Genomic DNA, 16,581 nt, shown 5'->3' with positions numbered 1-16,581 from the left:
TATTCATTTATTTTATTTAAAAGAGATTCATAAAATTTGTCTTAAAAATTCATTTCTAAACAGGAATATCTCTTTAAAATCTTAATCAATTCTTGGATACTATATACTTCAAAATATGCTCAAACTTTCTGATGGCGATTCAATTGCATTACATTCGTGTAAAATTATTATATAATAAAAAATGTATTAATCTCAACACTAAAATTTCAATCGAACTCGTCTCTTCTCTTGAACTTTAATGTTCCATCTACATTGCGAGACACATTAAGCAAATAATATCAACGCATCTTATAATCTTAGGGATGTTCAAAAATAGTACCGTTGTTTAAGTTCAAAGAATTTTAAAAAGTTTGTTTTTTAAATATCGATTTGTAAATAATAATAAAGTTAGATTTTATTTACTTTTACTAAGTAAGCGTATTTTAATTAAGAAAGTATTATACGTACGCAAATTTAGAAGAGTAGCAAAAACTTCTCTTCTGGAGAAAAGAAAGAAGTCTTTGGGAATCCCTAAAATTCTATACTGACAAACCCACAAATCGGTAGTGAAATGAATTGCGTCAACATCAGTAAACTTACAAGTAATCTAAGAGTTCACATATCACAAATTAATTTCACGCTATAGGTAACGTTTAGTTTTTCCAACAAATCTGCACATATCATCTCACATATCATTACGTAACATTTAGCATTCTAACAAAATACACATTCACCCTGTTTTATATTTATTTCGTGATCATCATTTTGTCTGTCAGTTCGACAAAGTTTCTTTTTTTCTTGAAGATATTAGAATATCTCTTTAAATCAGACAACATTTGGCAACTTCGTAGTTTATCTTCTTCAGTCAGCAGCTTACTCATCCATCCGTACAAAAACCTTTTTGGATAAAGGTTCCTTCCGATTTCACATACATTCTACTGTCTACTTTGGTTCGCTAACCAAATAGCTCTTGTCAACTGACGTTCGTTTTCGCAAATCTTCAGAATTTCTACTTCACGTCGATTCCAGCACACCGCCGGCGAGTTTTGTCGCGTACAAGTTTAGTGCCTTTAAAAAAGAAAAATCTATTTTAGACTATCCGTATCAGGTTGTGATAACATTATATTATTAAATTTGATTATACATAAATTAATCTATCTTCCGATATAATTTTAGAAATTTAATTTCAGACAAACCGTACAGTTATAACTTGGATTTATGAATTTGTAACTGATATAATTTTTGCGCTTTTATAAACTCTAAGCATATCAATTATATAAACTTACAATAGTTTATAAACCAAACAGCAAACATTTTCCTATTTCTTTATACAATTATATTTTTTTTACAGTTTTATTTGTAACTGTAACAATTATATTCTATCCAACTTTTATATAAAAACTCTAATTTGATTTATTCTTTTGTAAATGTCATGTTTTATATTTTTAACGTAAAATAAGTTATTAAATAAACTATTAATTCGTATAGTTAAAGTAATTTGAAGGAAAATAAGCATTCTGTTTTAACGTTCTCGTGTAGCGTTTGATAGAATCGATTATCACCTTGTATATGAAAGCATATTGTTCCTTGGTCTGAACTGCGCCAGCCCGATCTCTCCTGATAGTATAAACGACCCTCGGCACATCCACAGTCCTCGTAATTTCATATTGTCTAATTCCTAGGTCGAGGGCTATTAGCGTGCCAGTGCGTCCTGTGCCAGGACTACAATGGACCACGATGGGCCCGGGGCCACCTCTCTGGAGTGCTCTCGCCTCGAGGAGCACCGCTATTAGGCCTGTACCGTCTGATTGGACGCCACTCACTGGCCATAGGTACCAAATGTGGAATACCTCTCGGAATGTATTGTTCTCCAGGTTCTACAAAAAAAATTAATTTCTTGCGCTTGATAAAAGGTCGCCACAAAGCTATTGAATATTTTAATTGCTACAATTATTGTTATGTTCGTTAAAGCTATATTTGGATGCTATTTCTACAGAGATCTCTCGCAGTATATTATACTTTGACTTTCACAAAGAATGTTATTTTGTAGCCAATATTTAATTAATTAGTCTGAAGCAAATCAATAATATAATAACTGAAAAAATATTACTGATTTTACTAAATTATACGCGTTAGTATAATGAACTCTTACAAGACGAGAAGCTACTAAAGTGTACTGAAAGAATGTCTTATTTTGAAACAAGAAATAAAACTTTATAATAAATTTTACTCAGAAAAATAAAACTATTTGTAGCTTAATTTTTAAAAGGTGGCAGATGTGTTTTTAAAATCTCACAGAGCTCTCTCTCTCTCTCTCTCTCTCTCTCTCTCTCTCTCTGTGAGATTTTAAAAACAAATCTGCCACTTTTTAAAAATTAAGCTACAAATAGTTTTATTATGTGCACTTAGGAATATTCTGTACCTTAAGGTGAAGTGTAGAGATAGCGTACTTCTCCTTGGTTTCTCGCTTTTTCAGAGTGACTTGGAAATCACCGTAGAGTCGATGACAGTCTGTTATCTCTGAAGGTGGAATGTATTCCGTACACTTTTCCACTTCATTCTCGACGAGATCGGTCAGCATGATAATCACTTTGGACTGCTGCTCCCAAATCATTCGCCAAAAGTCGGTAACGGTCGACTCTATTGGCGCTTGGCACGCGATATAATACTTTGTGGCGTTTTTAGGTCCCTGAAAAATTGGCGAGCGTTTTTTTATCCAAATTGAGATTCTATACGAAACAACTATACTGAAATATTAAAAAATTTTGCTAAATATAGATCTAAAAATAACTTTATTGGACTATCAAAATGGTACAAAAAATTTTGATAATTCAGCAGAATTGTTTTTAGGTAACTAGCTAAATTTTTAGATACTTTAGCAAAATTGTTCTTTCGTGTATACAAATAATACGTACAATAATTTTTTTTTTCTAAATATTTTCTAACAATGAAACTAAATATCATTATTTGTATCAAATATGAGTTAGCCTCTTTATTAAATATGTTCTATTAGGAAATTAGAAAATGTGAAATATTAGATTCATTTTGTAGTTAAATTATTAATATTAATATATATAATACACGTTACACATAAAATATTATCAATTAAAATATAAAATATTTTTTTATCTAAATTTAGTCCGAAAGAAAAATGAAAACATAATAATGTCTACAAATATCAAAGAAATATAATTTATCTTATATATTATTTATCTTACCATTTTAAAATGAAACTCATTTCTTCATTAATTATTGCTACAATTAATCTAACATTGCAGGGCATATTCGTGGAAAGTTTTAATTAATAATATTATATTTTTAGTAACTCGGCTGGTGTAGAGTTTTGTTTTTTTTTTAATTTATTTAAAATATTTGTTCAATTTATAGATAATTATCAAGTATAACTAATGCTCTATTCAAACGCGCAATTGTATTTCCAGAATATTGCGCGATCTTATCGAGAATTGAGCGAAATTAATTACACGTCAGACTGCGTTCCATCGACCACATTCGACGCGCATTAATTGATTGTGTACGCTCTGTAATTGCAAGACGTATGCTATATACAAGGTAGAAACGTTACGAATGCTAGCTTGATTCGCGATATGAAGCAATCCGAAGGCGGAAGCGATATCGCTGTATACGCTTATCGATCGATCGATTCGTTCCTAATGGAAGTCTTGCCCATTGCCGCCGAATCCCTCGTAAAAGCGATTTAACGCATATGAGATAAATGGGCTCGCTGTATCCTTAGGGTGCTAGGCACCACAGGATACTCAGGAAAAGAAAAAAAACATGACTCTTGCGTGTTTATATACTTTTTCTCTGGACTTTCATTTCTTAAACAAAAAAAATTTCATAAGCGATAAATTGAAAATTGCTTAGTCACGGCGTACTTTACGTTTATTGAATAAAATTATCACGTAAATTGTTGCGACACCATATGCGTAATATATTCGCGACATCCACTTGCGATTTATGCAACAAAAGAGATTCCGTATGCGCAAGTTTTTCTTTTAGTATTATTATTACTACAGATTGTCTCTATCAAAGTACTATTTATGTGCTACACAATCGCGATGCGTTTTGGGCATTGCTAAAATAGATTTAATCAATGTATGAAATATTCCAAGAATCAATAAATATCTTAAATATAATAAAATAAAACATACTTTTGAACAGAGAAGGTATAACTGAAAGATAAATTAAATAAATTTTAGGAAAGAGAGTAACCTCCCGCACCAAATCTATAGTTAAAAAATAATTTTAATTTCTTATTTTAAGGCAATATTATCATAAGTATATAAGTCACTTTTTAACAATCCATCTACATGTACTGTATATAGAATTGATTTTAAGAATCTATCTATATATATTGTGGATAAATAGAATTCTGTCTGGAATTATGTCATATTATAGGTCGCCCAAAATGAGTTCTGTAAAGTTTTTAATTATGAATTGTGTCTTTTACTATGTATTATACAACATATTTCATCATTATTTTTAATGATAAAAAATCAGGGTGTGCATAAAAATTTTCGTTTTATAATTTCATCAATTTTTTTATAGATTCTGTTCGAATATATACTACCAGTATTGAAAAATTAATATATATAACGTGAACTACAGATTTCAGTACAGGCAGAGTATATTCAAAAACGATCAAAGACGCATATGACTATTTTCCAGACTTCTGCAATGTGCTGAATTTGTTGAAATATTAAAAAATTTAGCTAAATACAGGTCTGAAAATAATTTGGTTAAACCACAAAAATAATGTGGGAAATTTAAGCATAATGAGCAATGCTGCAAAAAGTTTTGATATTCTAACAATTATTTTGATTGTTCTCCAACTTTATTGATGGGCCATTATTTTCATTTTTTTATCTAATTAAATTTTCAGATATTTCAATAAAATATCTTCAAAATCAAACATCAAAATAGCAACGTCCTTTCCATGTGATTTCCTTGAAATGTGCGAGAAACGCATATACATTCCAAGACGAACGTATTCCAGGTAACCTTGCGCTCGCGAGATTAGCCTTTGTACTTCTTTGACCCCGTTTTGTGAAACTATTAAGGCTATGAAAGACAAACTATAGTTATATTCTGCAGACAATTCCTAACACTTCCGCGTCTAAGTTCCCAGGTTGCGCGATACAATGCACTCACTTTCCCGGCGATGCGTATTACGAAATATTTCTTTCCCACGGCACCGCGAAAACGCTTTACTACACTTTAACACTTTACAGCATTCTCTGTATGACGTGACTGACGTAATCTGATCTCGCATATAAACACCTCATTATCCTAATGACATAGATAATCATGCAATTCTCCCATGGTCTATGTAAAACCGAGACGGGTATAAGTTAAAATAGATCGTCATTTGTTTTTCATTTGACGCTACTCGCTATTGATTCACAAATTAATTAATCCGTATTAGACCTTATCTATTATATTATACAATGGTCGCTCAGTCTGTGTCGCAGGCCGCAAGCTTGATGCGACAGCTAATCTGATACTTCAATATTAAAATTGAGCATCAATCAGATTGGCTGTCACAGCAAGCTTGCGACCTGCAACACAGCTTATACGACTATGGTAGATGCAGAATCCTCAACACAGAAACATGGATTTACAATCAGAATTCCAGGACATAGCTGTAAATCACTGAATTCGAGCGTAGGTTATGGCTTCATATTTCGTCGTAAATGCCGGGGGAGAATAAAGTCTTCAACAGCAATGACGCGTGTGCAGTGACAAAGACGTCCCTTGTGAACCACGCGATATGTGACGAGAGATATGCCCGCGAAATCAGCTTGACAAAACGTCTCACTTACCCGCACGTAACTAGCATTAACGTATTCGGTTAAGGCGTCATTGTTCAGTCTCTGTAACGGCACCCTCGTCTCCGGAAGCGGAATCACGTTCGCGTATCTATTCTTCACCTCTGCACCTGGGGGCAGCTCGTCTATCTTTGCCGAAACCTGAGGTATGCCCGCGAACTCCTCGTTGATTGTGTTAACGTCGTTACAGAAAGATGAAAGCCCAGCGAAGTTGAGAGGATGGGAGGGAATGGCGCTCTGAAATAAGAGAATACCTTTCATAGAAAGCTTCACTCGTAGCTTCCCTCGTGGAAAGAGAGACCGTCGCCTCACTTCCTTTGATCGAGCACTATCATGGGAAATCACTCAATATCGATTGAAAATAGATTGAAAAATATTTCGAATATGCTAATTTTCTAAATTTAATTAAATAGAAAAATATATATTAAGTAGATAGGTTTAATTTTGAGTTATAAAGTAACTTTAGCCAAAATACATTTTATAATATTTCCGATATACTAATTTTCCCAATTTAATTAAGTAGAAAGGTACACATTTAAAAAAGTAGAAAAATTGATCTTGAAATATAAAGCAACTTTAAATGTTGCAAATTAAAAGTATGTATTAACGGATTAAAGCCAAAATATATTTTTTTAATTTTAATAACTATATATATTATATTAAATATTAATATAATTCTTTTTCATTTTAATAATTGTATTTATAATTCAACTTATAATCGATATTAAGAAATTATTTTCAGGAGACATATCAAATAAATTCCTTGCGGAATTAACTGATTAAAAGCTAATTATTGTTACCAATGTCTATAAATCCTTTGAAGATAATGATTTATCAATACATTTTAATAAAACAAAGTACATGTTGTCCACATAAAATTAAATCTGTGTTCCAGAATATAGTTTACAAAAAGAATTTACGCAAGAGTTGCTATATTTAATAAGGCCAACAAAATTCTAGCAAGAATCTAAGTCAACTAACGGCAATCTAACGGCAAAAATCAAACAAAGCAACATAATTAACTTACTATAATGTGTCGATCCAATCTACTAAACCAAATTGTTAATATATTGCTATCATTTTACAATTTGGACACAGATATTATTGCTCTCTTTTACCTAAACAATCAATTTAGATTTATACTTGCGTAACACGTAACAGCTATAAAGAAAAAAAATTACTGCTGTAAAATAATAGAAATTATATAACTATGTATTAATAAAAAAAATGCATTGTCAGAACAAATAAATCGTTCCTTTCTAAAAAAATGTCACATTACGTTATTAAAATATTAAAACAATGTCCATTAAAGAAAAATTATTGTAACATTGTTAACTAAGCTAGCTAAATTTTTCATAATATTCAAAATATTTTTAAATTAATTTACATAACGTACAAACTCTTAACGTAACTAAGTATAGTATAGTATATATATGAATCGAAATATTTCTGATGTAATATATTTCATAATTATTGATTAGAATTAAGATTAAATTCCTATAAACAGCACAATAAAAATTCAAACAGTCTTGAAAGAGGTGTTCATAATTAATCTAATCGAACTTACCGAATCTTCAAAAGTCGGGTTGCCGTAACTTCTCTTGGAGGATCTTACCGCACCTTTGCGTCTTACGCTATTGTACGCCGAAACGCTGTCGAGGCTGTAGGCGTCCAAGGATACTGGCCGGCACCGTTCTCCATAATTGAATCTCGTTTGCCTCTTTCTCATTATGAACTGTAAGTAGTTACAGCTAAGGTTTAGCGGCCGTTACGTTCGACGAAATGAAAAGCAAAAGCTGAAGTAGCGACCTTCTACTATTTGCAAATTTGCAACTCTGCTCCGTAACTTGTCTACAAATACTCACGATATCCCGAAATGCGGTGACGGTTAATTTAGTAGCCATGCATTGAATCACAAACTGCGGTTCGCCAGCGTGCAAAATACATTTACAAACGATAATAATAACGATATATCGCGAACTATAATCGTCGATTTAAGGCTTCTGTTTACTCGCCAATACTCGGATTGTGATATCAGAAGCGAGAAAATTCAATAAAAATTCGTGCATGTTATATTTGAATAGAAATACTTTTTAATTAAACAATCAATAGAATAGACTTATAAAATATATCAAAAAGTATCTTCTTATTCCTGGAAAAATTAAGTTATATTTAATTTTTCGTTTTAATTACATTATTAAATTATATTTATTAATTTGACAATTTATCATAGTTTATATTGTGAACATGTTCATTTCGTTTTTAGTATAATTCGTTTCTAAATATGGTTATTCATTTTAATTAACGAAACAATAAAGGGGAGTTTTTGAAATATTTTGCAAGCGCACGGTTCTATCGATTACAAGTATTAATTGTTTTATTAAAACATATTTCAATATTAAAATATTGCAAGAATTTTTATTGTGTATTTTCTCATTTCTGACGTCACAGGTTGAGTGACGCATAGTAATGAGTAAACAGGGACTTTAAACAAATTAGTATAATGGAGAATTGTACAATTACGTGTGTTTCTTATTTGACTCTTAATAAAAGATAATTGTAATAAGGAAATTAACTATCAGTTAGATCAATTGATGCAAACGTCATTCCCTTTCTTTTTCTAACTGTAATTTAATAAGAGTAAAAAAGTAAAACTGAATCAAATTTAGCAAGATTATAACGATTGTCAGCATACGTCAAATATAACGATCAATTATAATCGTAAATCATGCATTCTGATAAGTCCCTTTCATTGCAATTAACGACACCTGTATTACCAATTACGCCACATGACCGACATATCTGAAAAGAGATTGAGGAAATCTCACGACAGTCAGCGAAATAGAATAACGTATTCGAAACACACGTAACAGAGGGGGCCATTTCAACATCATTATTCGCATGCACAAAGACACGGCAAGAAACACGGCGCAGCGACGCTGATGAAGTGTGGAACGCCGTTTGCTAGTCAATCTAATCAGGCATTCAAGGTTAGACAACCGTGTGTGCGAATGACATTTCATTTCTTCCGGCAAGAAGACGCGACACCAATTTTCTTATCGTTAATTGTACGTTGCTGTAAATATACGCTTCATAGTATTTCCTCATATATTGCGTGTTCGATAAGCGTATTTAAAAATAAACTGCATCAATTTTAATACCGTATTAATAATTTATATAATTTAATATTATATTATCGTCATTATTCATATTCCATGTATATAATCATTTTTATTTTTAATATTTTATGATACTGCCGATTTATATAATTGAATAAAAATTATAATTTAAATATAAAAAATGGCAATGATTCACGCCAGAGAGTGTTGTTCTTGCGTTTATATTAATATACTTAAATGCATATAATATATCTAAAAATTATAAGTTTTCTAAAAATGCGTTTCATTTTTTTCGCGACGTTAAACACGTTTTTCACGCTAAACTTGTATTTAATGAAGTTATTAAGTCTACTCAATAAGAAAGATTGCATTTATAACGACGAGAGTACATTTTCGAAAATAGAATAATACCGTTGTATTTCCTAACGCCGTGCAGTAGATAATTTTCTTTCTCTTCTATATTAATTGATTCGTTAAGTTTCGTTAGTTCAAATTCCGTCTGATGTTATACGACTGTATTATACATTCATTAAAATTAATTGCTGTGCAAGTACGATATTAATGTTACTCAGGACCAGAGAAAACGTTACGCTGTAAGCGGCGGATCTTGATGTAACGACGCTATTATCGAAATAATAGTAGAACATATTCCAGCATTAAAGTTATATAATCTAATAAGAAATATAAATGTAACCATTATTTTTGCGATTAATGATACCGTTAATATCTAAAAGAACTACATTTTTTTCTATTAATGCTTACAGAAATAAAATATCTTTTACACAAGAATAATCTACAAATCTCTCGATTTCCCGTGAAACAATCAACTTACATTCGGTGTGAGTCACACATCATATGCATGCATATTATTATAAATGTCATAACCGCGAGTGAAAAAAAAATATAATAAGCTGTCGTTATCGTAAAAGTAAAAAAAGCTCGTTTGTGCCACGAAGCCATTACTCGTGCATCGCGCATTATCTTCATCATTCCGCGCGACGGAGAAGAGAGAACATTGTCTCTTTCACCTCCCAGGTGAAAACATATACACAGACATGTTATCATGAGCGTATTACGTACACTGGAAGAGAATTATGAGTGTGGACAGATGGACGAACGAATGGACGGTGACGAACCGACACGCGGAACGTAAACCTTCCGTGAACAGAGGTTTATCGCCATGCAAGCGCGACTTAGCAGCAGGCTACGTCAGTGAGCAGAGATTTTCGCGGACCTGCGCAGCTGTCATCTTGAAATATTAGTATTTCCTGCTTCGATTCCTCAGTAACGTGCCGCATGATGCGTGAGAAGAGCACGGCACAAAAACGCATGCGACATACATTTACAATTGAAAAAAAAAAAAAAAAAACAAGATAGAAGACTTGAGGAAGAACACTCAAGCTTGAAAATTCTCGCAATCATGTCGCTCCGTCGAAAGAAATCTAGTCGATACCAACTAAAAGCAACATAACATCAGGGTTTGGAAACTTATCTCATAAAAGTAACTTGTTACCGTTATTCGTTACTGATTTAAAAAAAAAACTCGTAACCGCATCATTATTTAAAAACTATAATGAGTTGTTACAATTTTCGTTACTTTTTAAAATTAAATTTTGATAATTTTTTTGTAGAATGGCATCCAATTGTCCATATCATTGTAATTAATCAGTTCAACATGAGATTTTATAGCGGCACAATTATTATGGTAAAAAAACTCGCATGTATCATACTTTCTAAATTCTTTAAAGTGAAATCTTACTCTAAAGAGTGAAAATTAAGTTACTCTAAAAAAAAGCTTAATTTTTAATCTTTAAGAGTGAGATTTCACTCACCATAATGAGATTTACTCTAAAAATTTTAGAGAGTACATACACATGTATTGTACAAATAATGATTGTATTTGTTTTACAATTATATTGTTGAGCGTAAAATTATAACATGTATGTTATATTATTTTTAATTAAGGTCGACTGAGAAACTGAATTAATCTTACATGACATGCCGAATAATTTCTACGCTGCGCTTTTTATTTTGCGTGTATATATAAACGCGAAAAGACTAATTTAAGCATCAATATCTCTTATAAATTAAATATGGTGCATAGATATCTCCGGAATTGTTAAATATTTATAATTACAGAACGCTTACTTTTAAAAACCCTTACCAAAAGGCCAGCTAATAGAAGTAAGCAAATAAAGGCCACAGAGGAGACCACAACGACCGCTATTGCGTTTCCGGAGTCCGTTTCCGATACCAGGAGAATCTTGTGTATCTGGAAAGAATGAATGACCTAAGAAAATTTAATATAGAAATACTTTTTCGATTATTGTCACTAATTATAATATCAATTACTTCGATACGGCATCGATCGATTAATAGAGAAAGCTAACGGAGAAGGAGCGCTTCATAGAAATATTTTCAATGAAAATCGAAAATTACTCGCGAGTGATGAATGATTTCAAGTTAATAATCATTTTCACGAGACGTGCCGAAGCAAGAGTTATAATGGACTATGGACTTTTGCTGACATTCAACAGCCAGTGCTTTAATCCGCGCTCGACCTTCTCCGCCGTTTTCAACTTACTCTCACTGGGAAGTTGGGAGACACCTTGTATAAACTTGGTAGAATCTTCGTCATGGCGGCGTCAAACTTGCCGTCCTCATCGATAACGTAAATCATGAGAGTGATTAGAGAAACGTCTATGGGTGTCGGTGACACATTCTGCTCCTGGCAAGGGTTTTGATGAATCACAATTTGTTTTGGCTGTACGGGCCTGCAAAATAAAATATTCCGCACTTTATAATATGTGACAAGTGTATTTTTAATCAAATCTCATTCATAATTTTCAAACCTTCATTGATATTGATATAGGTAAATAAAGCTTGAATATTTTTGCGAAAAAAAGAATGACATTTTACATTAATCTACACTTTTTCATAGTCTCTATAAATTCACATATTTTTGAAAAACTTTTTATTAATTTATTATTATTTATCAATATTATTGTACTGTTACATGGATTATCTATTCAAGCACAAGATTTATTTATATTTTAATTTACTTCTAATGTGTACAAAGGTATATAAATATATACGATTGCAAAGATTTAAATATCTAAGTACATGAAAAATATTTATATATTACATATATAGAATATATTTATAAAATAATGTAATAAATAATAAATAATAGTTAAATATATAATAACATTGATCAATAAGGTTTCGACAACATTGATAAAACCTGTATTTTGTGCTTCTCTATTGACTCTGTTTCTCTGTGTCTGATATTAAAAAAGTTGTAGCATGTCATTTTTGCAATCAAAAGGACTTGTTTGTTGAACATGTAAATAGGCGAGTTCTTCTTGTATAAATGCATTAAATAAATTTTATGTATGTGGTTGTTATAAAATCACAAAGTAAATCGCTTACAAAACTTTGAAGGAAGCTATACACGTTTAGTTCATACACGTATTTCGATTATCAATTTAGAAATCGAGATAAAAATTGATTTTCTTCGTGTATGCTCTATACGTTATTATGTATCTCTCCTTACCTAGTTAAAAAAAAATAAAGAAAAACTTTAAACTTACCTCGCTATTAAAAGAAGATAATAATAAATTATTCAATATCAAAAAATTGTACGTGTTAAAGAGTTTGTACATATTTTTATCTCAGCGAGCAAAAACAATTAACAATTACTTTATTTGATTCATAAAAAAGTGTTCAATTAGTATATTCATACATTCAACTGTAAAAAATATTCACAGTCAAAATAATAAAAAATTTTGCAAATCACTTACTTGTTCAGTCCATCCCTGAGGAAATCCGCGAGCGCTTTTCTTAGATTCGACAACCGAGGACAGACCTCGTGTAAGGTACCTTCGATGATTATTTTAACTAACAACGTGATCTCATCCGGTGACGGAGTTTGAATATTTTCCGTTATCTCTTCCTCGGGAGATTCCGTGAAACTCATTGTACTCCAGAATATTATTGGCTCCAAAGTACTCGTAGCCGAAGGGCCCTTTGTGACGTTCATCGTTGTCCTAATGCTTGTATTCGGTGGAAGTTCCGTCGCGCCTGAGGCGGACGTCTCGGTGATGTTCGCATCAAAACTTGAATCCTTAGATTTTGAAGGATCCTCGATAACGCCGGAGGCTCTCGTAGCATTGCCGGCAGCGTCGCTGGTGAAATCGATAACGCTTATAGTAACTTCGTTCATTTCCGTTCGATTATTTTGACTCTCAGTAGTGGTCTGAGTAATTGTGGGATTTCTGATGGTTTCGTTGTGGTGCATATCCAACACTTGATCCGTCGTTGGAGTTCCGTCTTCAGTCGTCACAGGAAGTTCGGTAAATTCCTCCGGTTTCATCGCAGTAATCACGTTCTCCGTCGAATTGTCCGTCGCGGACGAATTTTGGATTGTCGTTGTCCTATAAGGTATCGTTTGTTCCTCGAAAGTTTGCCCTTCGATACTCTTCTCGGTCACGTTTTTTTTTTCCGAAGAGATCGCTTCCGTAAGACTAACAAACTCAAATTCGATGGATGTAGTCGTCGGAATTGGGGATTCATCGGGATTTAAAGTGACAAAAGGGGGAGATTCTGTGGTGTGATTAACACTCGAAGAGGGTTGCAGTGTGACGTTCGTTTTCGGTGCAGATTCCGTAGAATTCTCAAGAAGCATTGTGGCGATAGTATTAACTTCCGCTGCCGTCATCGAAGTTTTGGACTTACTCGCTTCTGTCGTCGCATTTTTGTCCAAGGGAATGACACTCGTGGATTCGGTAACGACAAAAGTTGAACGAATCATCATAGCTTCTTCCGGTTCCATCTGAATATCAGTATTCAAAGACACCGCCTTAGATGTATGTGTTTCTGTGGAACGTAACGTTGATGATTCCGTTGTTCCGCTGAAACGTGATTCCGATTTCACTTCTTTGCCATCCGGAGTCAGGCTCACTTCCGTTATTCCATTTCCAGTCACGTCGTAGCCTTCGTCTCTGCCTACAATCACTTTCTCCTCCTCTTTCACACCTGACGTGTCATTTTCGTTTGACTTCGATCGTTTGATTTCCGTGGCTTTTGAGCTGCCATTGAATCCTTCCGGAAAAGTTTCGTTCATTGGTTCAACTTTAGCCGAAACACTCGAGATTGCCGTCACTGGCATCAAAGAGGAGAAACTCTTTGTCGTAGAATTCGTGGACTCGTTTTTTTTGTTCGGCTTGTGCTGTTGAATGCTATTCTCGATCACAACTGAAGGTTCAGTAACAACGAGTTTCTTCTCGGATTCGCCTCTTCCGATCGTATTCTCGTAAGCAGAAGATTCTTCCGTAACATCGCCGTTTTCCTTTTTCAATTTCAAATTGGCCTCTGTTATTGGCCTCTGAAATGATCCTTTGCTGGATTTTAGGTACGGATAAGGTTTTTGATCTATTTTTTCCGTGCTGCTTTGCAAGCTCTGAGTGATCAATGTTTCCCCATCAGTCCTCATTGAGGCTGTAGTTTTCACCTCGTTATTCGGAAACTTATTAGCTCCGGAAAATCCGATAGTTCTGCCTTGCGGAACTAGACTAGAAGTGGTTTCTGGAACGGATGACGTACGTTCTTCAAGTCGCACGCTTTGAGTTGTTTCGGGTAACTTCACCTGACTCTCGGGGTCTCCTATTGATTTCCATTCTTCCACACTATCTATCCTCTTAACAGTTGTATTAGAAATGGAGAAGTCCACGTTTTGTTCAGGACTATTTTCATCTTTCGCGCTAGTCTCTCCTTTCTTCTTAACGTAAGCTCCTTTCTGATTACTCAGTTCATTAAAAGAATCGTTCTTCGTAGTATCGTTTGCAGTTATAATCCTCAGCACCGACAGGTCAGTCACGTTCTTAACTATCTCCACTTCTTCCTTCGGATTACCTTTCTTACGCGATTCATTCGCGTCAATCGAACGATTTTCCGGGCTAGTTTTGAGATCTCTTTCTGTCACAGTCTTGTAAAAATTATTGAAGTTCACACGAGTGTCATTAACTAATGAGACACTTCCTTCGGGTTCCTCCTCATCGGTATTTTCGAGATCGAACGCTTCGGATGCTATCGTTCCTAGATGGTTGACGCTTTTTTTCTGTTCTAAGGACTTTTCGCCGCGCACCGTTGTTGGTTCCCGATCATGATCCTCTACTTCTTCCTTTAAGTCACTTAAAATTATATTTTTGTCCTTTCTCGAAACGACTTCCTTATGATCAAGTTTTATCATTTTGTCCTTCTTTTCGTCGGATTTAACAGCATCATCAAATATTGATTTCGAGGTTGTCGAAAGGAAATTTATGATGGATTTGAAGGTCGGTATGTCTTGTTTGTTCACAGTTACGTTATTCTTTTCTTCATACTTGACGGAAGGCTCCTTCCTTATCTCTTTAGATTCTGATATCTCCATAATGTTTGCGATTAATTTGTCGTTGACAATTTTTTCTTTTGTATTTGGAGATGTAGTCTTCGTCATATCGGATATTTTTTCATAGTTGAAGGATTCTTGAAGGGAGACATTCTCTAGATTTTTACTGTCCTGCTTCGAATCATCGAAAGCTGGTTTCGCGGTCGCCGCAGTTAGTTCGTTCTTCCGGGAAAGTCTGAGAAGATCTTCGGATACGACTTTCGTACTGGTGCTTTTTCCGGAGCTTTCAACAGCAATTTCTCCGTACCTCGGTTTCCTGCTTCCATCCGACGATGAATTTTCAGATTCGTCGTTTGTTTTTTCCGCATTTGAATTCGCGTGTACCAGTATATCTTTCTTTTCATCTTGATTTACACTATCGGTAATACTGTCGTGTAATCTATTTTCCGCGTCATGAGTTTTCCGATTCGTCAATTCGGTATTTCTTCCATCGTTTTCTGTAAACGATCGATTTTGATGGATCGAGAAGACTTTTGTTAAGATTGTCGTAGATCCTTGGGGAGTCGACGCTTTTTGGGACTCAGATTTCTCTGATGCAACCGACGCTTCCGTAACTTCCGCCACCGCATTGTCGAAGAGTAGCAGCGAAGTGCCTGAAATAGCAAAGTTCTATTTTATAACTTTGTATCAATGCTTATCTTCTCTTAGGTAATGATTATTTTATAATTATGTTTATAATTATTTTATGTTTATAATTATTTTCTACTTCAAATATATATAGTGTCTTGTATAACGTTTTTGTAGATATTGAATTCATCAAAATAATTAGAATCAAGAAAAATCACAATATTTTAGAATTATCGAGATATCTTTAGGTATAATTACTACCTTATGTCGATCTATCATCTGTTATTGACAATCAATATTAATTTATTATCTGTTACTTCACAATTCAAATACTATTGACTTTTACTGCTCAATTAACGTTATCTTTTGATTACTCATGTGTAGATGCTGCATACAGTATAGTTCAAATTTACAAGAATTAGCTAATATTGATAAAGTAATAAATTCTAATTGATGCGCTGTAATAAATGTTTTAAGAAAACTTTTAACAGTTTATTAAAATTATTAATTCTACTAGTTCAAATTTATATTTGAAAAAGTTTATGTTTAGTATTTAGTACTTTAATTATAAAATTAAATTGTATACCAGGATAGGCCAGAAGTTTGGACAATCGAATAT

At 33.3% G+C, this 16,581-nt stretch overlaps 1 protein-coding gene across 1 annotated transcript in view; it reads right to left on the bottom strand.

The window, feature by feature from the left end:
* Positions 1-444: 444 nt before the first annotated feature.
* The window catches only part of LOC108764203 (mucin-4), a 58,601-nt gene continuing 42,464 nt past the window's right edge, over positions 445-16,581 (bottom strand). Inside the window, exons 3-10 of the mRNA XM_018512321.1 lie at positions 12,751-15,988; positions 11,532-11,721; positions 11,112-11,219; positions 7,396-7,563; positions 5,823-6,065; positions 2,402-2,668; positions 1,542-1,856; positions 445-1,047 (exon numbers count right to left, since the gene is read on the bottom strand). Of these exons, the coding sequence (XP_018367823.1) occupies positions 994-1,047; positions 1,542-1,856; positions 2,402-2,668; positions 5,823-6,065; positions 7,396-7,563; positions 11,112-11,219; positions 11,532-11,721; positions 12,751-15,988 (4,583 nt within the window). The 3' untranslated portion in view covers positions 445-993. The remainder of the gene's footprint in view (positions 1,048-1,541; positions 1,857-2,401; positions 2,669-5,822; positions 6,066-7,395; positions 7,564-11,111; positions 11,220-11,531; positions 11,722-12,750; positions 15,989-16,581) is intronic.

Source organism: Trachymyrmex cornetzi, unplaced genomic scaffold (genome assembly GCF_001594075.2).
Source record: "Trachymyrmex cornetzi isolate Tcor2-1 unplaced genomic scaffold, Tcor1.1 scaffold4, whole genome shotgun sequence".
NCBI lineage: Eukaryota > Metazoa > Arthropoda > Insecta > Hymenoptera > Formicidae > Trachymyrmex > Trachymyrmex cornetzi.
The sequence above is the reverse complement of the archived record's forward strand: the minus strand, read 5'-3'. Positions and strand labels throughout refer to the sequence as shown.